We start from the raw sequence: 24,353 nt of genomic DNA on the forward strand, positions 1-24,353 counted from the left end.
GAATGAATGGTGCACAATTGTTATATGCAAGTTTTTAGAAAGCTCGTGGTTAACCCAAGAGTATTTTGTCACAATATCAAGAAGAGTAAAGCTTCAATGTCAAGAATAGATAGGAATATAGGGAATTATATATTTTTATTTAAAGACAGGACTCACATGTTTTCATTTCTAGTCTTTAAAACCTGTCTCTATCAGGGACGTGCAGAGAGGTTTAAAGGGGCGGGTGCTCAAAGTTAAAAAGGGGCACATTGAACCATGCTGAATAACAACAACACACATTCATCAAGAATCTAATATGGGAAGGGCAGGGCTGTGTTGATCTGAGACTGTAGACATTAAAAAGTCCACAGGAGAGATGGTAGCTGATTAAACAAGTTTCATGAGATAATAACAAAATGCAAAGATTGGTGACAGCGCTTGGAACCATAAGGCAACGAAAAACTGTGACATAAACTCGGCTCTGCCTGTGAATCACTCTTTGCTTCTCTTCTTCCTTCCTTCCCATCATTTCATATATCACTCTCCACTTGCTGTCTATCTGAGAACAAGGCACAACTTGCTATTGCAATAAACTATAATCTAATTATCCACACCTAACAACTCTTGCACTTAATCTATAATAAAATGATGACAGCAAAATGTTATAGCCCTGCCTTTAGTAGCCTCATACAGCTCCTACTGTTTCCTCCTCATGTCCTTACCAGCCATGTCTGCACAATGTTATATCATGAGTAATATTTTTTTAAATCCAGCTAAATAAAACACACACATGCACACACAGTGACATTTTAGACCTTCTTCAGAATACTGTATATACTATGGGCATCCTTACATTATTATTTATTACTAGAGCTACAATAATAAAGCAATGAGGAGGGGGAAGTAATAAATATGAAATAATGTATTTATGATGATTCCATTTGTTTCACTATCCACTCTGTGCAGGGCAAAGCTTATTACATTTTTAAACTGTAGAGATACAATCATTTTACTGCTGTAAAATCCAACTTTTGTCTTATTTAAAATATAAATCTAATATAATCTGCTTCTTAATGTATGTTCTTTAAAATACAGCGTGTGTTTTTTAATATATTATAATTATAATAATTATTATGTGGACATGCATATTAGATCGTTTTTTAGTGAAATATAATCCCTCCAGAAAGGCAGGAAATGCCCAGAAACTTACTTTAAAACTAAATATGTTCCCTAAAACGGTGACAGAGCTACAGACCCATGACAGCCTTACACAGGTAGCCAGCAGCTATGACCAGCACTACATGTGCAGTTAATAAAAGGACAGGTAATGTTTGTCACGCTGTTGCACACACAGCACGCTCGTTTGTTTCAGTTCGTCAGTTGCAACAAGACAGCTTACCAACGTGTATGTAATAAGCTAATACTCCTGTGTGCTACACACTACAGTGTACGCTGTACACCTACTTACTGGGTTTGTCACATCAGTCTGTGTCTCTGAGTTAACTTGTGTTTCTCCTACAGCTCCGGACCGCAACAAATGCGCGTGCTCTTTGTGAGCTCGTTCCCGGCTCGTAACCAGCGCGTTCTGCCGTCGAGGGCGATCATTGGTTAAATGTGATCATGTGACTGATGCAAGCCAGATCCTTTTATTTAGCAAAACTATGATTAATAGTTAAATATTATTGTTGAGGGGCACAGACAGGACTCCGCACGCACACACACATAAAATAAATAAATAAATAAATAAATAAAAAAAATTTAAAAGTTGCCTCAACAAAAGGGCACTTTGGGCACTCATCAGGAAAGGGGCGGGTGCTCAAGCCCCTCTAGCCCCCCCCCCTCTGCACGTCCCTGGTCTCTATCCATCTAGTATTAAATCTTTCTGGGAAACAAGTATGTATATTATGCACACACACAAACACACATGCAGCTATTACCTATTTCTTGTTTTTATACCTAAGATGAATTATTGTTGAATGAAGACATTTTTCAAACAAATGTAAAATGTGGGCAATTGTGTTTATTGGGTAAAGGAAAAGGCAGAAGGGGGGGAAAGGATAGAAAGAATGAAAGAGAGAGATGAGAGAAAACCCCAACAATCTCCTCTGAGCAAGCAGCAGGCGACAGTGGATAGGAAAAACTCCTTTTAAAGTGAAAGACACCTAAAGGAGAAACCTATGGCAGAACCAGGCTCAGGAGGGGGCAGTCAACTGCCGGGACTGGTCGGGGGGTGAGGGTGAAAAAAGAAAAAGGAGGGAGGGGAAGGGGGGAAATGAAGATGGAATAGAGGTGGAGGAAGACGAGGTTACATCAGGTGAGAAGCAGCAGTGCCCCTCCTCCAGAACCAGTGGAAGCGTTTTTTCTTCTTTTTCAGATACTCTTCCACCAGCACTTTTTTCTCAATGATGAGGGTTTTCAGCTCATCGATTGTTTCTGCGTTTTCTTTCTCAAGTTTGTTGCATCTTTTCACCATGTCTTCTAATTGTTCTTGTTTTTCTTTAAGCTTGTCTTTCAGTTCTTTAACTGTTGCCTCCTCTATTCGCTTTGCCTTGTGCACATCTGTGTGCATGTCTTCCAGCTGCTGGTTTCTCTTCTGGATTTCTTGAAGTCTACACTGCAGGTCTTTATGTGTTTTCTGTTGTTCTTGCTTTTGCGCCTGGATTTCAGTGTTTTTGTACTTCAAGGTCTTAGAAAGTTCCTCAAGTTCGGTATTTTTTCTCAGCATCTCATTGATGCTACTCTGCATCGCTGAGCATTGTTTTTCCAGCTTTTTCTTTTCTTCTTCCAGTACAGTTGATTTGTACTTTGTTTCGTTATACAATTCTTGGAGTGCTTGATTTTTCCTCTGGAGATGAAGTTTTTCTTCTTCCTGTTGTATTTTCTGTTGGTCTTTTTCTTGAAGAAGCTCTTTATTTCCGTGCACTTTTTTATCAAGCCTGATTTGGAGCGATCGGTGTTTTTCCTCCATCTCGTCAAGCTTGGAGTCCATTTCCTTCTGTTTTATTTCCAGTTTCTTCTTCTCTTGAAGCAACTGTTGACTTTTGTGCAGAGTTTTGTCATGTTTCACCTGCAGCGCTTTGTATTTTTCCTCCATGGCTTGGAGTTTGCTCTGCAGGTCTCTCTGCTCTACGGGCTCTTGTTTCTTTTCTTGGAGGATCTCCTTATTTCTCTCCAGAGCTTCATCAAGCATTACTCGCAAGCCTTCATTTTGTTTCTCAATGTTCCTCAGCTTGCAATCCATTTCTTCCTTTTTTATTTTCTGTTGGTCTATCTTGTGAAGAAACTCTTTATTTCTCTCCAGAGCTTCATCAAGCATCACTTGCAAGCCTTCATTCTGTTTCTTGATGTGCCTCAGCTTGCAATCCATTTCTTCCTTTTTTATTTTCTGTTGGTCTTTCTCGTGCAGAAACTCTTTATTTCTCTCCAGAGCTTCATCAAGCATTACTCGCAAGCCTTCATTTTGTTTCTCGATGTTCCTCAGCTTGCAATCCATTTCTTCCTGATGTATTTTCTGTTGGTCTTTTTCTTGAAGCAGCTCTTTATTTTTGAGCAGTGTTTCCTCAAGAGTTAGTTGCAGCATTTTCAGTTTTTCCTCCAAGACTTCAAGCTGGGAGTCTGTTTCTTTCTCCAGCATTTCTTGTTGCTCTCTCTCTTGAATGAACTCTTTATTTCTGTGCACTGTTTTCTCAAGCTTGATTTGGAGCGATCTGTGTTTTTCCTCCATCTCGTCAAGCTTGGAGTCCATTTCCTTCTGTTTCATTTCCATTTGCTTCTTGTCTTGAAGCAACTGTTGACTTTTGTGCAGAGTTTTGTCATGTTTCACCTGCAGCGCTTTGTATTTTTCCTCCATGGCTTGGAGTTTGCTCTGCATGTCTCTCTGCTGTGTGGACTGTTGCTTCTCTTCTTGGTGGATTTCCTTCAGTTTTTCCAGAGCTCCATCAAGCTGTTCTTGGAGCTCCTGATTCTTCTTGAGCATTTTATCCCCTTTAATGCTCTCTTTTTTCTCATTTTGGAGCAGATCTTGAATTTTTTCTAGAGCTTCATCAAGCTTTTCTTGGAGCTCGTGATTCTTCTTATCTTGGAGAGCCCATTGTTTCTCCTCAATAATACCTTCCCTTTCCTGAAGCTGGTAGGATAATTTTTCTAATTCAGCGCTCTTTCTCTCATTTTCTTCTGTCAGGATCTTAATCTTTTCTCTGTTCATGAGATTTTCCTTCTCCATTTCTTCCAATCGCTTTTCCTCTAATTCCACCTGTTCATCCCAAGGAAGAGAGCTGATGTAAGGGTCTAGGGACTCATACCATGGAATAGAGCTGGGGTCAGCTTCTTGTCTTTCTTGCTCTTTCTGAGACATGTTGGAGTCTGTATACCGTGAGTACGAAAAGTATCCAGATGTTTGAAAATGCTTTACTGGTGAACGTTTGAATGCTGCTAACATAAGTGCTGCAAATAACGGACTGAAAGTTGTACCTCCTCACCCCTATTTATGGATTCAGAAGCCTGTGACATCACAATTCCATAAGCCAATGAGGTTGTCACATGACATTCTAGAATGAGGTCATGTTTTTGTATGAATTTTTTAAATAACATCAACATTCCGTAAGCCAATGAGGTTCTTACATGACTTTTGAATGAGGATAATTATTTTGTGTTAATCGACATAGCCTGCTGCAGCTCAGAGCTCGTGAGCTCAAACGATCCTCCAACCTCAGCTTCCCGGTAGCTTGGATTACAGGCACGCGCCACCGCACCCGGCGAGAAGCAGCTACGTTAAGATAAGATAAGATAAGATAACCTTTATTAGTCCCACACGTGGGAAATTTGTTTTGTCACAGCAGGAAGTGGACAGTGCAAAAGTTATGAGGCAAAAATTAGAATACAATAAGAATAAATACAGTACACAACTGTACAGAATAGAATAAAATAAAATACTATATACAGTAGAATAAAATAAAATAAATATACAATAAGATAAAAATAGAATACAAATACAAATACTATATACAACTGAGTAAAAATACAACGATGACAGAAAGGATTATTGCACTTAGTATTATTGCATATGTATGGATGTGTGTGCTTGATCAGTTAAAGTCTTTATTATGGAGTCTGACAGCAGTGGGGAGGAAAGACCTGCGAAATCTCTCCGTCCCACACCGTGGGTGCCGCAGTCTCCCACTGAAGGAGCTGCTCAGTGCTGTCACAGTCTGCTGCATGGGGTGGGAGATGTTGTCCATCAGGGATGACAGCTTAGCCGCCGTTCTCCTGCATGTCACTCACCACCTCCACTGGGTCCAGAGGGCATCCTAGAACAGAGCTGGCCCTTCGGATCACCCTGTTCAGTCTCTTCCTGTCCCCAGCAGAGATGCTGCCGCCCCAGCAGACCACGCCATAAAAGATAGCAGAAGCCACAACAGAGTCATAGAATTTCTTCAGGAGTGGGCCCTCCACTCCAAACGACCTGCGTCTCCGCAGCAGGTACAGCCTGCTCTGCCCTTTCCTGTAGAGGGCGTCTGAGTTATGAGTCCAGTCCAGTCTATTGTTCAGATGAACACCAAGGTACCTGTAGCTGTCCACAGCCTCAATGTCCATACCTTGGATGTTCAGTGGTTGCAGTGGAGAATGCTTGTGCCTGCGGAAGTCTACCACCAGTTCCTTGGTTTTACTGGCGTTGATCTGGAGGTAGTTCAGCTGGCACCAGTCCACAAAGTCTTGGGTCAGACCTCTGTACTCCTTGTCGTCCCCATCAGTGATGAGGCCGACTATTGCAGAGTCATCAGAGAACTTCTGCAGGAAGCACTGGGTGGAATTGTGGGAGAAGTCTGCAGTGTAGATGGTGAAGAGGAACGGAGCCAGAACCGTTCCCTGTGGGGCCCCCGTACTGCAGACGACCCTGTCCGACACACAGCCCTGAGTCCTCACATACTGTGGTTGGTCGGTGAGGTAGTCCAGGATCCAGGTAGTGAGGTGATGGTCCACTCCAGAGTTCACCAGCTTGTCCTTTAGAACCGAGGGAAGAATGGTGTTGAAGGCACTGGAGAAATCAAAGAACATGATTCTCACAGTGCTTCCAGCGGTCTCCAGGTGAGCGAGGGAACGATGTAGGAGGTGAATGACGGCATCAGGGCTTTTAACAGGGCTTTTAACTATGTCTGAGGTGACATCATGACACTAACCTGCTGCCCATCATTAGCAAAGTTGTAATGATGGGCAGCAAAGATGAGGAATGAATGGTGCACAATTGTTATATGCAAGTTTTTAGAAAGCTCGTGGTTAACCCAAGAGTATTTTGTCACAATATCAAGAAGAGTAAAGCTTCACTGTGAGAAGTGGGATTCAAGCCCACGCCTCCACAGGAGAGTGCAACCTAAACGCAGCACCTTAGACCACTCAGCCATTCTGACATTGCAGTGTCAGTTTGGTGGAGGTTACCACTGTTAGATACTTTGGAAGAAACAAACATTATCCTTCTCATAACACATATAGCAGCTGTTCAGCCATGGAAACGTAGTGCGAATAATCTACAATGTCATCCATACTGATCATTTGGCTGAATACTTTTTGGCAGGTTGCCATGACCTGACAGTTCTCACGTTTTCACATTGGTTCCATGGTGTAGTGGTTAGCACTCTGGACTTTGAATGCAGCGATCTGAGTTCAAGTCTCGGTGGGACCTGCTTTTTGGGAGGTGAAGCCATACTGCATGTCACATAATGATAACTTGTTCATGTTTTTGGTCACCAAGCGGTCTAAGGCACTGCGTTCAGGTCGCAGTCTCCTCTGGAGGCGTTTGTTCGAATATAGCAGCTCTTCAGCCATGTAAATACATACTCCGAAGCTCGTGGCGCCCACTTTCTGTGCTGACTTTGAGGTCGGAAGAGGTTTGGAGCTGTGAGTCAGCAGAGTGTTTGTGACTTTTGCACACAAGCGCACCTCAGCACTCAGATACTCCAATCTGTAACTTTGTGTGGGTTGTAACTGAATTTCAAACAGCTCTTTAGTACCACATAGTGACTGACAAGTGAAGGAACTCTTTAGTGATTGACAAGTGTTTTGTAAAGGCAGACGTCATGGTTAGCTGCTTTATTTTATAAAGCTCTCACAGAAAACACAAGTCATACAGAAATTCAATGTGCCAGAGAAGACATGCAGTATGGTTTCACCCCCCAAAAATCAGGTCCCACCGATTTCACTCCATAAGAGTTTCCTCTTTTCAACACTCTCCCAATTCATCCAGTGACCCTGCTTGGCCAGCGATATGGCTCTGGCATGTCTTACTGTTTCCTCCTTTCGACACACCTCCTCCACCACCAATTTTTGACGTTCAGTTACAGATGCCTGTTGCCAAGACCAAATCCTTCTCTGCCCTGTTGGACGCGATCCACCACGTCATTATGGCTCAGAGCCGATTTGGCCTGTAGCACAGACGTGGCTGGGGTCCACTTCCTCCCTGTTGCTAGGGTGGGAGCAGCGACCCTCACTATGGGGTCCCGGGAGTCCTTGAGTGACATCTCAAGCCTCACTCAAGGAGTGCAGTGTTGTTAATCCGCTTGAGGTCATTAGCCCAGTTGCCAGGTATCATTGAGGTCTACATTATACCACCGTCCCAGGCTCTTGTTGGACGTCTCTTAGACTGTTGGAATTGGTTCTCCACTGATATAGAATTGCTCGGCTGTCAGTTTTCCTTTTAGGATGGAGATGCTGCGAGATTTACTTCGCTTAAACTCCATTCTTGCCTATTCGATGTTTTCCTGGAGCTTCTGTAGCAATGGCCTAGTACATGGTTTTGTTGTTGTAATGATCGTCATGTCATCCCTGTAGGCTCTAATACAAGAGAGGGGCTAGACCAATTCTTTCCATCATTACAGAAGCCGGCAGAGTGCACGGATAAGGAGTGTGCTACAAGCACGTCTGTGGATACACTAATAAGGGTGTCTCACATAAGGTGCAACCTCAGAAGTGAATACTGCCTACTTGTGAAACGGAACAGAAGTGGGACTCGAAAACACGCCTCCAGGAGAAACTGTGTCCTAATCATAGCACCTTAGTCCGCTCAGCCATCCTAACTCTTGCCAAGTTGCATTGTGGTGACGGTAAAAATTCCAGACAGCTGCTGTTATCGAGGTTATGGCAGAAATGTAATATTTGAAGTGAATGAAAAAGACAAAGAAGGGCTGATGAGGCTTCTGTGGGATGTAGAGTCAGGTATACCTGACATATCAATTCTGTGACAACAACATGAATTGAATGTATAAGATGATATCAGGTGCTGTTTGGAATTTTTAATGTCACATGTCTGTGGTTTTTACAGTAAGAAGAAAATATAACTACTACTAGGATTTTATGTTTTTGTGTGATTTCAGATCAGTTGTGTTAATACAGTATGTCAATGAAAAAATAACTGTAAATTCAGACACGTGAGGTTGTGCTGAAAAGAATGATACCAAGCAAGGCAAGGTAAAAAAACAAAAAAAAAGAGAGACAAAAAAACATTCAAACAAACAAACATTTACACAGTAAACATCTGAAATGATGACAGCCTTTCATATTTTCATACCATCACATGGGAAGGACCAGTCCTTATTTTGGGATAGTTGGAGTAAAAGATAAAGATTGTTTCAACTTGCTGAAAGTTATGACTTCACAAAATCTGGTTTTTAGCACATCAGTGTCAGTGTGAACAAATCCACCCTCTAGTGAATTTTATTACAATTATCTAGAATGTTGTTACATTCTGCATGATTACAAAATCCACTGCTGTCAGGGATGAACAGTGCACAACTCTCATAGTTGCCAGTTTCAAGTGTATTTTGTCACAACAGTAAGAAGTCTCCAAAGGTTGATTCTGTTCATCTGGATGTAGCGTTTTCAGTGGGAGAAACGTCTCGTCACTCATCCAAGTGACTTCTTCAGTCTCTGCTGACTGCAGGTTTCCCCAATCTTATAAACTTATATATTAACTTGTATATTTGCATAATGACTGAAAGCAGTCCCCTGAAGGAACAGTGGGCTTGGAGGTCAGTTCCTTCATCATGATTATGCAAATTCTCATGACCATTGATCAACAACCACTGATCAAAGACCCATGAGTATCAGTAAGAAAGAAGTGCAAAGAAACAATTGTCAGAAGTGGGATTCAAACCCAGGCCTCCAGGTGAGACTGCAACCTGAACGCAGCGCCTTAGACCGCTCGGCCATCCTAACACATTGTGACAGCCCACTAGTTGAATAATCCCGTGCAGTTGCTGATTTCCATTCGATATACTTGTATGTTAAGTGCATGTAATAAACAAAAACAAATAAAAAATAATTACAAAGAAAATATATTGATTTAAAAGTTTGTGTTAAATGTTGTAAGTCAGATCGAAATAGAAAGATCAGGTGTGGGTGGACAGGAATGATTAGATGTCAACAACTTGATTGGATGGCCAAAGTGTGAAATGTGACGTCCTGTGAGGGAAGCGTGAAAAAGCGTGATCAGGTATAAAAAGACATTCTGGGTTCTTCCATTTTGTCTTTTGCGAGATGAGCAGTTGGGAAGGTTGGATCTAAGAGGTTCACAGTTGAAAGTTCAAGCAGAGACGCTAGAGGGGGAACCACAGCCCAACCTGTGAACTGGTTTCAAATGAATGCCCAGCTGCTTTCCTGTTGGGTGATTTTCATCAACACAGAACACGGGGATAAATGCATTTTTGGTTCCATCCTCTCTCCTCACCAATAAAATAAGAATAAAATCTGCATTAGCTCAACGTAGTTTAGTCAGATAAGTGTTGTTTACATACATAATTGTTTGGCGACCATAAACATGCACGTGTTATCATCAAATTTTCATGGCATGCTGCTGTTACACATGTTACAGATTTAAAACAAGTGGGGCTTAAAACTTTACTTTGGAAGACATAAATATTATACTTCACAAAACCAAAAGCCATGGAAACCCATACCACGATGCTCATGTTTGTTTGTTTTTTGATGTTAAAGACAGAGGAGGTTTAGTGCTGTACAGTTGTTGACTTTTACTCTGTAACTTTGTGTGGTGTGCAACTGAATTTCACACAGCTCTTTAGTACTACTCTTTAGTGATTGACAAGTGTTTTGTAAAGGCAGACGTCATGGTTAGCTGCTTGATTTTATACGGCGTTCACTGAAAACACAATTCATACAGAAATTCAAAGTGCCAGAGAAGACATGTAGTATGGTTTCACCTCGCAAATATCAGGTCCCACCGAGATTTGAACTCGGATCGCTGGATTCAGAGTCCAGAGTGCTAACCATTACACCATGGAACCCCTGCTGTAGTGTTCATACTGTCAGGTCGTGGCAACCTGCCAAAAACTATTCTGAATTAAGTAAGACTGGTTCCATCTAAACCCATGCCGGAGGTGGATCAGATGAGAAATAGTATATCCTCATGCGCAATTGTGCAGCCCAATAGTACCACTGAAAGTTAGGACCCTTAAGCCCATCCCTGTCAAATGGCAGATATAATAAAGTTAACCGAAGCCGATGGCGATGATTTTGCCAAATAAAATTGGTAATAATTTTCTTTAAGTTAAGAAAAAGACCTACAGGTACTGGTAGAGGGATATTCTGAAATAAGTAGAGGTCATGGTTATCTGCTTGATTTTATACACCTCTCACTGAAAACACAATTGTAGCACAGTTCTGGTGTGCCAGAGAAGACATGCCAAATGGTTTCACCTCCAAAAAGCAGGTCTCACCAATTTTTGAATTCAGATCACTGGATTCTAGGTCCACAGGTTTAGTTAGTTTGTTAAGCAAACCACTTACAGTAACCACCAATCATTCAATCATAAAGGGGCATAACAGACAACTTGGCAAAGAACCAAGTTTAAACTCCATCTTTAGACACTTTACTAGCAGCCTGTCACAAAACCACACACTTTAGTCTAATTTCTTTACCCGAATCTGTGAAAAATACCAGATATAACACAGTTTGACAGACATAAAACAGCATGTTTGCACAAACAAGGTGATTCCCAAAGAGCTATAAGCTAAACTGTGGTATATCTCAGCATGGTGTGCAGAATGTCCTTAAAAAAATGAGGATGTTTGACAAGCAGAGGACTAAAGAAGACTACATATAAAAACTAGACGACTGAGACATGCATCTGGCTCTTCAGTTGATCCCTCTAATGTTCATTGAAGCCTTATCAGAAGTGATCTTAGTAAAAAGGTGGCTGGCATGAAGCCCTTTTTGAAGGAAAACTGGGAGAAAAGACTGAAGTATTCAAATCAAATGGCCTGCATTTGTATAGCGCTTTTCTAGTCCCTAAGGACCCCAAAGCGCTTTACACTACATTCAGTCAGTCACCCATTCACACACACATTCACACACTGGTGATGGCAGCTACATTGTAGCCACAGCTGCCCTGGGGCGCACTGATAGAGGCGCCACAGTAATTTCTGGGTTTCAAATTACACAAGAACTGGACTTAAAATCAGTGGTAACAAGTCTACAGTTAAAAATTCTTATTCAAATCTTCTACAATGGAACCACAGAAAGTTCATTCTGTTCATCTGGATGTGGCGTTTTCAGCGAGCGACATGTTTTATCACTTGGATGTTTCACAAAGCGTTTCTCTCTGAAAATGACACATCCTTTCTTGGGACTTGGATGATTATGCATTTCTGGTAAATCAGTAGTAGTGACATAAAATGTGTCATCCAGAAGTTCTGCTGGTGGGGAAAACAAGACAAAATCATCAAAAAGAAATGTTTTTATTGTTCTTTCTTCACAGAAAAAAAAAAAGTTTATACAGAAAAGTTACTCACATTCCTGAGAATACAGATTGATCACAGTAGATGTCTGATGGGCACTGGGGGGGACTAACATTGTTTGCAGTCAGGTTTCATGGGTTAGGTTGGGGGGAGTCCTCAGTGAAATTATCATCTCAAAACCAGCAAACGGAAAAGACAAAAAATTTCATCTTCCTGAGACACACAAACACATCCATTCAGTTACAAGACCGATGTGTCTAAAGCACAATTTCAACCTTGGGGAGGGTTAATCTTTTTTTCTCCTTTTTTTTAAGCTGTGCATTTTTCTGTACATCAATGTAGCTCAGAGAAATAAAAGTCAGTAGTACAGCATTTCAACTGCCTCCCTTGAGACAGTCATGCAAGAACCGCTCCCTGTTAGAAGACTGAACATTTGCACTAGTACATATTCACAGACATTTGTGCTTTTATGATAACTAAACTTGACATGAAGACAACTCCTGGCAAAATAGGTCGTTTATGTCATTGGCAACCACACAGTCAGATCGGTATAAATTAACTGTTTAAGTTTGAAAGCGTTCCCCTTCATTCAGGCTGAGCAAGGAGAAACAGCTCCATCTAGCTCATGGGTGGGCTAACTGCATCAAAGCAACAACTGCTTTCTGCTACTCAGGAAGGAAAAACAGATGGAAGCAAATTTTAAGCTGGGGGTAAAAGAAAACTGCTCTATCAACAGATTAAGCATGTTAAACACACTAGAGATGAGCATTTTTAGCATTTTCATTAATTACTAAAATAATGCATTTACAACACGGGCAGTGTAACTTTTGTGTGCCTTAGTTGGCAGTTGTAGTTTCTCCCCATATTTCTAAATTGTTAAATTCATCTCTACTACCACAACAACTATACTGTGTCATGGAGCAAGATAACAGTACGTGCAGTATGCTTCTGTTTTTGTACCCTCTTGAGAAATGGTATGGAAATACTTTAAAAGAGAATACGGGAAAAACTGGAGTAAACTGGAGAAATTTGGAAGCACAGATTCTATTAAAAGTAAAGTAAAAAACGCAATTTTGTAACAAGTAATTTCCTCTTGGAGAGATGTTTACACGTCGCCCTGCACTGACTTCATTGCAATACTTAAAAAAAAAAAAAAAAGAAGAACAAATTAAAGATATTTCTACGAGTAGATTTTTAATCACAGTTAAAATAAAGTTCAGTTCTGAAATAGAGAAATGAAAATATACGCTTGTTAACAACTTTATCATTTAATTTACAGCAGTGGAGCTTATTATATTCGAGGATGAGAAATTATGTAAGGAGTAAAAACTTTTCCTAGCTTCACATTTATTCCACACTTATTCAAAAGATGTCTCACAAGTTCCAGTCATCAGTAGTACATACAAAGTGTTTGGATATCCCAAAGAATTGGTGAAAAGCACATTTTATAATTCCATATAATTACATAACCCTGTTACTTCGTATATCTTGCAAACTTCATGTTAATCAAAACTCTTCCTATATCCCACTGTCAGCTTGAACAAGCCCAAAGTTTTTCTATGAATCACAATTGCTGGTGCCACTACTTTTTTCTAATGTGGACAGAACTAAAGAATAGAAAACAAACAACTAAAAAACAAAACAACCCTTCAACTTCCCAAATAAATTCCCTTTTCACAAAATGATTTTTAAAATATATCAACAGTGAGCACTAAGTTGGCAAGTTAAGGAGGCTTAAAACCTAATTTTTAAATCACAGCCTAATTTTTGGAGAAAGATATTTATCACGGTCATCCTTATGTGTGTGTTTTTGAAAAGCGATTTTTCAACTAGTATACATAAATCTTTTCAATACAATGTAGTCTTTGTAAGTATAGCAGAGTATATAAAATAATAATAAAAGCGTTACAAACAAATATTATAAGGATTTTTAGAAGATGACCCAGGCTAACTGTAAAGACAAGATGTAAAATATTGTACAGGACAGCCTTCCATCTAGGTATGCGTGTCTGAATGGATCATATTGCTTCTTCAAATCAGAACCTAGTTATTAAAAAGTTATACAATGCCTCACACACTCACACACAGCAAGAAAGATGAGTCGAATCAAAGCAGCACAACTGTAGACAGATGAAATGTGTTCCCTGTGACTTTTTCCTCAGTGGCCAAACACGTATTACGAAAAGAAATTGTGCTTTAATGTGGCGTGACAGGACTGACGCAGGAACCTCAACCACACTCCGCAGAACAGAAAGGAAACTAAATCGTTGCTGAGAATTAATGATTACATGTCGAGGTGTTCAATCTGCCGAGCCCTCACAAGTAGACTAATGGAAGACAAATGTAGTTTGATGCATATTAAGAATCTACTCAAATAAGAGCGCAGATTGTCTCAGGTTTGTGTGCTTTTAGCCGGAAATTCTTATGCCTGATCTGTGAAATCAGCCTCTCATTTATGGACATGTAGAAGCGACTCTACTGTGCACGTCCAGAGGAATTGTTAGAACTTTGCACCTCTCACAAATTTAGCACAGGCAACTCATCTTGCAACATGCTGTCTCCTCCGGAACTGCCTCGGCTTCCTCTTCCTTTTATAGAGAAGAAACTGCCTCACCACAATAGTAGCTCATGAGAGTGTGGTACACCCTAACATGTCAGATATAATACCAATGTGCGCTAACAATTAAATGATAACACAAAACAGTGGTAGTCGAGCCTCAAGCCAAATGTCACGTATTTGATTTTCTTCCAAACAGAGCAAGCGTATTTACTTTAAACATTGTTTTATCGAGCCTAAACACTGCACCTTTAAAAAAATAAAGTTTAAGAGAGCCTCAAACATACGTCACCTGACTATCTTCACCTTTAGCTTACCTATTGAACATAATTTAGATAACACACTTGTTTGTTTGTTTTTTCAAAAACAGGACAGAAGCACAAGCCTTGGCACTATTCTACGAGGATTTCCTCAGTCTTTATGGGTTCTAGTGGGGTAACAGAGTTGGACAAATCTGAGCCTTCATCTTTGGAAAATTCTTCACGTGGGAGCAGCGCACCTGCACCTGAGTTTCCCTGCAGCCCCACTAATCCCCCTTGGGTGAAACACAGATGTCTGATCACCTCATTCGGGCTAGAGAACGTAGTTGCACAAATGTTACACTTGTAAGGCTTCGATGAGCCCATAAACATCGCCTCCATCTGGTTGCTGTCGTCACCTGCAGCGCACAGCTCCATACTCTGCCGGTCCACCATGGTGTATGTGTCGGCCCCCTGGTTTAAGCACACGTGCCGGGCTGCCTGGTTGGCACGGCAAAAGCTCTTGCCACAAGTGCTGCATTTGAAAGGCTTTCCTGTGTGGATGTACATGTGTTCGCGCCAGTGGCTCTTCTGAATAAACTTGCGGCCACAAGTGGAGCACTCGTACTTCCGTCGCTTCACTTCCCGGTCCACGTCTGTGTTCTCCAGGTTGTCGATGTCTGCGATATCTGAAGGAGGAGGCGTATCGGCCTGAGAATTTAACCCTCCCACTCCCCAGCTGGAAGTGGACACCTCTGCTCGAGGAGAGTCTGAATTGGTACCTGAAACAGGGGTTTGCTCACTGTCGCTAATGATCTCGACCGCTGTCGGTGCAACCGAGCCACTTGACCCAGCCTTGTTTCCCTTTAGAACTCCCTCAGCTGGTAAGCCGTGCTCTTTAGTTATGACAAGTGAGAGTGAATTGCTGGGCTCAGTCGAGGTCTGCTGAAGAGCCTGTGTGTGCTGCAGGAGGTGCTCTCGCAGGAGACTTCTCTGGGTAAATCGACTCCTGCAGAGATGGCAGGAGTAATGCTTCCTAAAGGAGGAACTCCGCTTCATTATGCTGGGCTTTACATGGAGGATGGCACCTGCTGACGAACCGTCCGGACTTAGGATATCCATTACCCCGTCCTCAACCATAGGCTTTGCACCACTAGTTGAAGCCTCCATATCTGGGGGTGAGGAAGCTTGCTTTGGTGGTAAGGAATTTGTGTATGAACTAGTAGGCGGCGTGGCTGGATACTTTCCTTCTGAGCTCCCCTGCTCGGTATCAAAGGGTGAAGAGAGATTCTGCCGACTGGGCAGTCTGGCCGACAGCGCAACCTGTTGGTCAGAGATCTGGATGCCATAGAGAGAGGTTGAGAGGTTGATGCTTTGCTCGGGGTGGGAATACACAGACTGGCTTGCCTCCTGCAGGAGTGGATAGGCGTGCAGGAATCTGACCCCCTGCTCCAGTCGTGCAGGGTCTATGAGCTGTGGGGCAAGTTTGCCTGTGTACATCAGGTTGAGGAGGTAGCTGAAGATATCTGGTTGTATGTCCGTAGCCTTAAGACGCACACAGTCACTAAAATACATACAGAATATGGTCAGTTAACATCAAATGATACCTGAGATTTAAAAAAAAAAAAAAAAAAGCAACAGCAAAATGCTGCAACAAGTTTCAGTTTTCAGCAGGAAAGACTCCTGATGTCTGAATAATTAAAAACCTGTAACAAGTTGTTTATCACTTTTTTGTTGTTGTTGTTTTTTCATTTTACATCTGCATTATTCTGTTTGAATGCAAATTGTCATCACTGAGGGACTTCTGAGCTATTTCTCTGATACAACTATTAGTACTCTCCCGCTATACCTGTCTTGGTGAATGAAGAGCATTCTAAAGTAGTTGGAGAAGGCAGCGAGGACAGCTTTGTGGGCTTTGAAGAAGACATCTCCTATAGCCACGGTGCAATCGCACAGGAAGCCAAACTCTCTCTGAGCGTTAAGCTGCTGCAGCAGGATAAGACCATGGTTGGCCAACTCCATTCTTCAACCTGCACAAAGACGCACAAAAACACACACAGACACAAGCGACAGTAAGTTTCCTGTCTGGAAGCAGACCAGAGTGTATTGTGACCACAAAGAGTTAGGCTGACGGTGGAGATCTAACGACCCTGTAAAGGCTAACTTGACGCAACCATAAAGAATCATTTAGTGACACTGGAGATCATTTCTCAAGCAATAATTCACAGAAACGCATGCTTATCAAAGGTATGATTTAGCAAATCCAAACATCTTAATCTGATTGGCTAACTGTATTGAACTCCTGTGGATATTGAGTGTTGTACATTGGTAGACGTGGGAAAAACAAGTCGGCTTCTTATTTAAATTTCATCCAGAACATCAGACGCATGGAAAAAATATTCTTGTTCTGAATGAACTTCAGAGACCAGACACTTTTAATCAATTTTATCCAGACTGACTGGCTGCCTTTGAAGTTTTCAAACTAGCTTTGTACTCAAGAGTCCCTAACTGACTTCTAATGGCAGTCTCAAAAACGCTACCCTGAGCTGATGAGAAAACAACAAAACCTAATCATGAAAATTGCAAAATGTCTAACAAAGGCTGTGTTTCTATGGTGATGGATATATATATCCAGGTATATTTTAACAAAAATACACCTTTAAATTGCATTTAAATTCCTATAACAGGAAACTCATCTACTAGATGTGTGAGAGAGGAACATATACAAAAACCTTTTTTTAATTAATACATAATTCTGAAAAAGGTTTCCACTCAGAATATTTAATGGAGAAATTAAAAATTATATCACCATACTACAAACAAACATTGACACAAAAAAATTTAGTCAAAGGGCCTCAAATGACATCCTGGTAGGTAGAAATTGCATGCTTTTTAAATTAATGTTATGTTTTCCACGATGTTTGAGCCTTTAAAAGTTGGAGGAGACAACCACATATAATTTTCAGGTCTGAATAACACATTTGAGCTCTTTTAAAAACTGTGTCCTACGGTGAAAGTGCACTAACTGTTATATACTATATCTGCAGCTCTTGTCTGTGTACAATTAACTTTTTGAAGCACTCAGTTCTGGGTAAGTCCTGGGAATTCAAACTCAAGGAGCATTTCTGAGCTCTGCGGCTTCACCTAACCAATGAGATGAGCTTTTGCTGACCCTAGGTCACCGGAGGACTGAGAGGGCTTTGGGCGATCACATGACCAGGGTTATGGGTGTCGACACACATTCCTAAGACAAACTGGTTCTAGCCCTGTTCAGTAGATAACCATGTGGATCTCCTTGCTACAACAGTTCTCCACATCACGCAAGCAGACAATAAGGGACACCTCACCACTTAACTTCTCATACAGATCAGAATGTGTAGCACCACAAAAAAGCATTCAAAAGCCCTCCGCACATCTGCTTCAGAGGTCAGAGTGCAAAGAATCTGGCATTGCAGCACACCAGGAACATGCTAGAGTTTCTGCAATAAAAACTGGCACAGAAGGCTCAGAAGACTAAATCATAATATAGACCACCTTTGATTCTGTCACACGTAATATTAATATACACTAGGTAGATACACCTTGCTAGAATTACAATTCAGCACTAAATCCAACCTCCACCAATGCTAAATTGCTCACTTTTCTTCATTCACAACAGACAGCTTACAGTCAATTACAGGTGAAATGAATGATCACTCAATCAATCAATCAATAATAACTTTTCTTAAAAAGTATTTTGCCCTAATTTGGTCATCATACATTAGACATTAACAAGCTAAAATAACAGTACAGAACAATCTGTGGTTCCAGTTTATATTTCTTCTGCTCTTCTCTGTAAAGATGGGCCCCACTACCTTAAATATCTAACCTCACAATATTACACCATCTATGTCAGTGACGATCTGTGCTTTTTATTCAGAATACCTCACAATTCCAAACCGCCATCATCTCCAAACCATGTCTCTAAAATAAATGGAGAAAAAAATGAACATCCTAATTTTTATGATTTTACTGCTAGGTTATTTTTATCTAGGTGTGCTATAGCTGCGTGTCCTCTTTACAGCACTGCTATATACCTAACAATCAATGAATGGTCTTATTAATAGTTGCCCTGATCCTGGGTACCTACTCTATCACAACATCATAGTTGCTTTTTGAGTACAGTGACATGCATCATGTATGTTATATATCTAATTTTATGTTCACTAGTTTTCGGTTTACAAAGCAGCACAGGAAAACTAAAAGCAACACGACAGAAGCAAATGTTGTCCTTAATAGCTGCTAAACCCACAAGAGAACCAGAAATCATTAATGTATCAGAATCTTCAGTCATTAATTGACTGCTCTTTCTTAATAAATAACCTTTTCACTTAGATAGATAGATAGATAGATAGATAGATAGATAGATACTGCAAAAGTATTTATTTCTATATGCTGCGGGTTTCTGCAACACCAGAAATCGCGGTGAGCCTCCGAATCCGCCTATTTTCTTAAAGCAGTCTAATTTGGGGCTTCACTTACGCGATTTTGTAAGATAACAGTACTATTTAACCGCAATCGAGCAACTCGAAAGCCAATAGAGTACGTCTTAATCAATACTAAGTTGTTCGTAACAATGTTGCACCGCCCCCGCTGTGATGTAGACACGTGGAACAGTTACTTCCGTAGTGAGATTCTCCAAAAAAAATACACCGTACAAGTGCCCATGAGGGAAGCATGCGAGGAAGGTAAACACGCTACAGAAATAAAGCATTTCATTACAGAGAACAGAAAATTATACGTCGAGTACATAAAGAAGCCCAGACGGAGCGTACAACACAAGCGCGCTTGGACTGAGTCCTGCCCCTGCCTCAGGTCTCTCTCGGTTGCTATTGCTAGCGCGAGAAAACGGACGTGCGCGCTCGCGCGCGGCCAACACACACATACGAGGAAGGAGAGCGAGCGACGCAAGGGGGATGGGGCTGGTCACGAACGCGTTTCTTTTAACTTCCCCGTGACAATTACAGTATTAGCCGAAGCACACACGAGTAGCGCACTAATTTTACAATACAAGTAAACGAACTGGCTGGTATGTCGCTAAAAATAACCGTACCTGCGCGCTCCTTAAATTGGCGGAGTTTGCCGTGTCGCCGTTGTTTGTTTGTTACCGGAGACTCGTCCGTCCTCTGGGCTCGCAGCAGCTTCAACTGTTCCTTGTAAACGCTGCATTCGTTGGCAGCGGAGAGGGTCGTCCGTCGGTGTTTTCCGGTTAGGGGTTTTACGTTACAATCACATGACTGTGGGTAAAAGCCAGCCAAAAACAGCCGTTGTAAAATCCGTTGAGCAGGGGGCGTTTGAGTTAACGTTAATTTCCCGCACTGTGTAACCGCCGCGAGATCAACCCCCGCTTGCCAGCTTTCTTTTTTTTTTTGACAGTCGGCCGAAGAGGTTGAACACAAACAGCCAGCAGCTCCACGCAGTCTGCGAGTTAATAATTGTGCCGCTGCCGTTAACGACACGTAAACATAAAACCAAACTGTGGCAGTGAGTGTCTCTGTGTGTTGGCCATGACTTTTTGGCCACATTACAAACTGCGTTACTCACAGTCGTCTCATGTTTGCATATAAGGTTAAAGTAGATTTTCAACAAGTTAAAGGGCAGTATAGAGATACTTAAGCTAGGCTAACGCAACCGTGCATGTCGGGGGCTGTTGCAGACATCAAATAACGGTTCAAAAGACGAATTAAGATATCTAGGTTTAAATGGTCATTATGATTTTACTTTTGTTTTTAACAGTAATAATAATTAGGGGAGAAATACTAATTTGTTTATTTTTATTTACAACTTTAACACTTAAATAATTTTTATAGTATTTCTTAAATCAGATAAGAATATTAAATGTATTCACACTGATTATTAAAAGATTGCATTGTTCTTTGGAATAAGAAAAGTGGTCGCTTTTATGAAGAAGACACCATACTTAATATACCTGTTTAGATTATAATCGAGTAATAATTATATTGCAGTTGAAAACCTAACTGTATGATGATGAATTATATATAACTCAAACATCCACAATCCTGCTGCTGAACTAAAGCATGGTGTATATATTGTTTTGCTGTGCATGTCTATATTATACATAATACTGTCAATATTCCATGCATATACTGTATATATAACTAGTGATCCATCTGTTATTTGTTCCACAATTTATTGCACTCTGCACCATTGCATTGCAAATATAAATCTAAACACACTGTACACGTTGTTATTGTTTGTGTTACGTTGCTGTTGTCTTTTTGTCTATTCTGTTAAGTACATTGAGAACAAAGAGAAAAAAGAACAGCACAAATCCTTGTTTGATTTCATATAAGATAAGAGATAAGAGAGATAAGATAGAACTTTATTAATCCCTCGGGTGGGTTCCTCTGGGAAATTCGATTTCCAAAAAAGCACAGCACCGACAGAAGTTACAGAGTTATACACACACACATATATATATATATATACACACACACACACACACATATATATAAATACAGAGACAATATAAATAAAATATACGAAGGGGATAAATAGAATAAATAGGAATAAAAATAAAAATACAAGTGAATTGCACATTTCAAGTATTGAGTCTATTGCACCGTTGACTATTTACAAAAGTATTGCACAGTGAGGTGAAGAGGCACTACAGCTTAGTTGTTCCCTCCTTTGTCCTCCTGTTTCCCCTCCCTCTCCCCTCCAGAGAGGAGTTAAACAGTCTGATGGCGTGTGGGACAAAGGAGTTTTTAAGTCTGTTAGTTCTTGTATGTTCTTGTCTGTTAGATCATATACTTGATCGATAAAGCTGATTCTGATTGTGATCACTGTTGGTCTGTTTTGGTTCCAGTTTCTTAAACAAATCCCTTTATCTTTCAGCAAAACAGAATTTCAGAATTCAAGAATCACGTTAAGTAGATCTGTAACACAACTTAAAAGTCTACACTCTCTTTTTATGGTAACTACTTGGTTCCTATATGACTATATCATGTCACATGTTTGGGTAATGTTATATTTAGATATTTTATCAGTATTCTGGCTATTTATTGTCACTTCTTTTTTATTTGTGGAACTAAAGTAATTTCCTGCCACATCTGTAAAAGAGTACAAATAGTAGCAAAGAAACCAACGCTGTACTCTGTATTCTGTAGTGGTAACTTGCCTTGGCAGTGTTATATGTGTAAATTCCTAGTTGCAAACACAGTTAAGGTCTAATATTTCATTAACTTTGTATCACCCAATCACTTGGACACCAACTATAACATTTCTGTTTCTTTTATTTTCAAAAGTTTAATTCCTCAATAAAAAGATGTCCCCTACATCAGTGAAAGTTGCCCAGCAAAGCAAGCTAAAAAATATGTTGCAGAGTTACTTCTTGGAACAGGTTTGGTTGTGATGTCACCAGACATGCTCACCGGTGTGCACCTTAAACTCGTGTTATAGGCGAGACACTTTCCACCTACAACTATGTGATGTGAAAACTCTGAAAATGCATCAATTTGTATAGAGTTCAGGAGGGGGCTTTAAGTTACAGCTGTTACTTTGTGAGCTCAAAAAAAAGAAAAGAAAAAAAAAAACAAATGCATTGGGAAACTCAAAATGTTGGAAGTCTTATTCTGAAAAGTTTTGTGAAGGGGAAGTAGTTTCAGTTGAATTTTAACCAAAACCAGAGACACAGAAAGTATAGGCGGAGCTTTTCACGAGTGTACTTTGGAGTCATGTCAATATTTTGTCATCAGATGTTGTCATCAGCAAGTTGCTGGATGTTGTCCCAGTGTAAACACCTTTTTTTTTTTCCAAGGCCTGCCATTACTGAGCTACATTTAAGGACACAGGGTTCACAAGGGAGGATGAACCTAAGCAAGTTGTGGCTCTTTGAAAATGCTTGCTTTGCAGGAGGCTGGGTGGAGTCTATTCAAAGGAGGGGATAAAATGGCTATTAGGTGGGACGTAAGGGCTTTTAAGTCTTTGTCCTGTTAAAAAAAAAAGGAGAAACAATCTTGGCCATAACATTACTTAAGCTACTCGGTTAATAAAAATGTAGATTTATGGATGGTTCAAAATATTTAACAAGCAAAACATGGATGAAGACCACGAGGACGTCAAGAACAAAAGCATATTTGATTACTGAAAGATGCACGGCAGGGATGTACTGAATGTAGTAGATAAACTGTAAACCACTGGATCACTGTTACTGTTTACAATGAGGATCAATACATTCAAGCTTTATTCTGTGTCATTAGGATAAATGTACTCCTTCCCACGTTTGTTTATATGGACTTAATCTGTCTTAAATTTTCTCAGAACAACTTATTCTTTGCAGTTATTACCGGTTAATTCATCTGCGCTGCAATAACGTATCTTTTAACACGAGAATGGTGAGATTTGTGCCTGTCCCTGCAGTTTATAGGGGCTTGTCGCACAAACGAAATCCTGCTGTTAAGTAATGCATGGCGTGACTGCGTGTGGGGAGCTGAAACACCCAGCTGAACAAGGCCTTTAACGTTAACTGCCGCCCTGCCCCCGTCCTTGGCCTGTTTTGAAACCGGAGTGGTGAGTCACTGCTCTCTCGGTTTAGAAAAACAGATCCGGCCAGGCTGGGGCCCGGCGGGGGGATGGGAAGCCGGCGATAGATGAACAGCGGAGGTGGACGCAGCTGGACTCCCACTCCCAAGGACCCCGACATCCTGACAACCGCCCGGTCGTGTTCCCATAGTGACCGCGGGAATGATCTGAGAGAAGGGAAAGCACCGCCTGAATTAATTGATATGCGCATCTCTCCAGGCCAGTAATCGTGATAGCAGAGTCAGTTGGCCATGTTTCTCATAAAAGGCGAAGCCCGGATCCCCCCCACCCCCCACCCCACAAAAAAAAGAAAGAAAAACGGACCGACCGCGAATTTACGTCATTAGGCCTACTCTGTTGCCATGTTTTGTTTGTTTTATTTTGTTGTATTTTTTCCTGGAGCTGATCAAACACGACATATACAGTGCATGTTACCCTGTTATTTTTGGTATACCAGAGTCATGTGTATCACAAGCTAAAAAATAACGTATTAGATTTTGTATTCTTTAGCTGTTAGTTTGACTGCTCTTCTGTTACTTGCCAATTACATTTTCCATTTTCGTTAATCATTGATTGGTTGATTTTCGTAACCTTCTTGGCTATACATGAAGGAGTCGTTAAAAAGGGTGTCAGTAGGTCAACTTTTCTCTAAACTTTTCGGTCAATGCTTGTCTGCCGAAAAGTGATTTCCGATTTTTTCCATGTGATCATGTGTTAGTATCTTTATTTACATTAGTAAATACACCGTAGTGAATGTGATTTAGATAGATATTACATAGATAAAATAAAGTCTCTGCATTTGACACCGACTCTGTGTTACTGTGCACATTATAATCAATCAAGTTATTTTTGGTCATTAAAGTATGCTCATAGAACTGTACAATTTCCTCTGCCTTCTTGGCCAGATCTGTCTTGAAAAATAAATTTTTACATTTACGCCATCTCATATAAAAATATTAAGTTGAATTGTTTCATGTTCAGACTTAAACTTTAAAAAAAAAATAAACAAGTTTTATCTTGTAAGAGCAAGGATTACGTTTTGTTTTTTACCTGGTTAAATAAAGGAAATGTAGCAGTTGCCAAAAAAGATTCGATGTTTTACATGTGCGTGTTTTTGTTTCACATGTTGGCCGGCAAACTAATGAAAAACACAGCTAGTTGTTATTGATGTAGAATTTAGTAAAGGTTTTAAGAAGGAAGAAGAAACAACATATATAACATATTAATATATAACATAACCCATTCATAACTCC

General features: G+C 40.6%; 2 protein-coding genes and 2 non-coding genes across 4 annotated transcripts; 1 reads left to right on the plus strand and 3 right to left on the minus strand.

Moving 5' to 3' along the window:
- Positions 1–1,919: 1,919 nt before the first annotated feature.
- On the minus strand, positions 1,920–4,703 carry LOC147312630 (uncharacterized). Its single transcript, XM_086264335.1, has one exon. The coding sequence runs from the start codon at positions 4,415–4,417 to the stop codon at positions 2,285–2,287; it is 2,133 nt and encodes a 710-aa protein (XP_086120461.1). The 5' UTR covers positions 4,418–4,703; the 3' UTR covers positions 1,920–2,284.
- Positions 4,704–6,583: 1,880 nt separating this feature from the next.
- Positions 6,584–6,655, plus strand: trnaq-uug (transfer RNA glutamine (anticodon UUG)). The gene has a single exon. It is a non-coding gene; the product is annotated as a tRNA-Gln (tRNA).
- A 3,541-nt stretch (positions 6,656–10,196) lies between these two features.
- Positions 10,197–10,268, minus strand: trnaq-cug (transfer RNA glutamine (anticodon CUG)). Its single transcript has one exon. It is a non-coding gene; the product is annotated as a tRNA-Gln (tRNA).
- A 1,437-nt stretch (positions 10,269–11,705) lies between these two features.
- Positions 11,706–20,027, minus strand: zbtb2b (zinc finger and BTB domain containing 2b). Its single transcript, XM_086264236.1, has 3 exons — positions 19,610–20,027; positions 16,367–16,547; positions 11,706–16,081 (listed from the first exon to the last, which is right to left on the minus strand). Exons 2-3 carry the CDS (start codon positions 16,537–16,539, stop codon positions 14,671–14,673), a joined length of 1,584 nt encoding a protein of 527 aa, XP_086120362.1. The 5' UTR covers positions 16,540–16,547; positions 19,610–20,027; the 3' UTR covers positions 11,706–14,670.
- Between the last annotated feature and the right edge of the window lie 4,326 nt (positions 20,028–24,353).

The sequence above is a fragment of the Aulonocara sp. 'chitande type north' Nkhata Bay genome, linkage group LG15, assembly GCF_057382095.1.
Source record: "Aulonocara sp. 'chitande type north' Nkhata Bay isolate Kocher_YH1m ecotype deep benthic linkage group LG15, A_spYH_male_GT1.1, whole genome shotgun sequence".
Lineage (NCBI taxonomy): Eukaryota > Metazoa > Chordata > Actinopteri > Cichliformes > Cichlidae > Aulonocara > Aulonocara sp. 'chitande type north' Nkhata Bay.

Excerpts from the sequence above, each read along its gene's own strand:
- LOC147312630 (XM_086264335.1), bottom strand. The coding sequence starts at position 4,417 with ATGTTAGCAGCATTCAAACGTTCACCAGTAAAGCATTTTCAAACATCT.
- zbtb2b (XM_086264236.1), bottom strand. The coding sequence starts at position 16,539 with ATGGAGTTGGCCAACCATGGTCTTATCCTGCTGCAGCAGCTTAACGCT. Across the intron at positions 16,082-16,366 it reads CTCTTCATTCACCAAGACAG|TGACTGTGTGCGTCTTAAGG; the intron begins GTATAGCGGGAG and ends TATGTATTTTAG.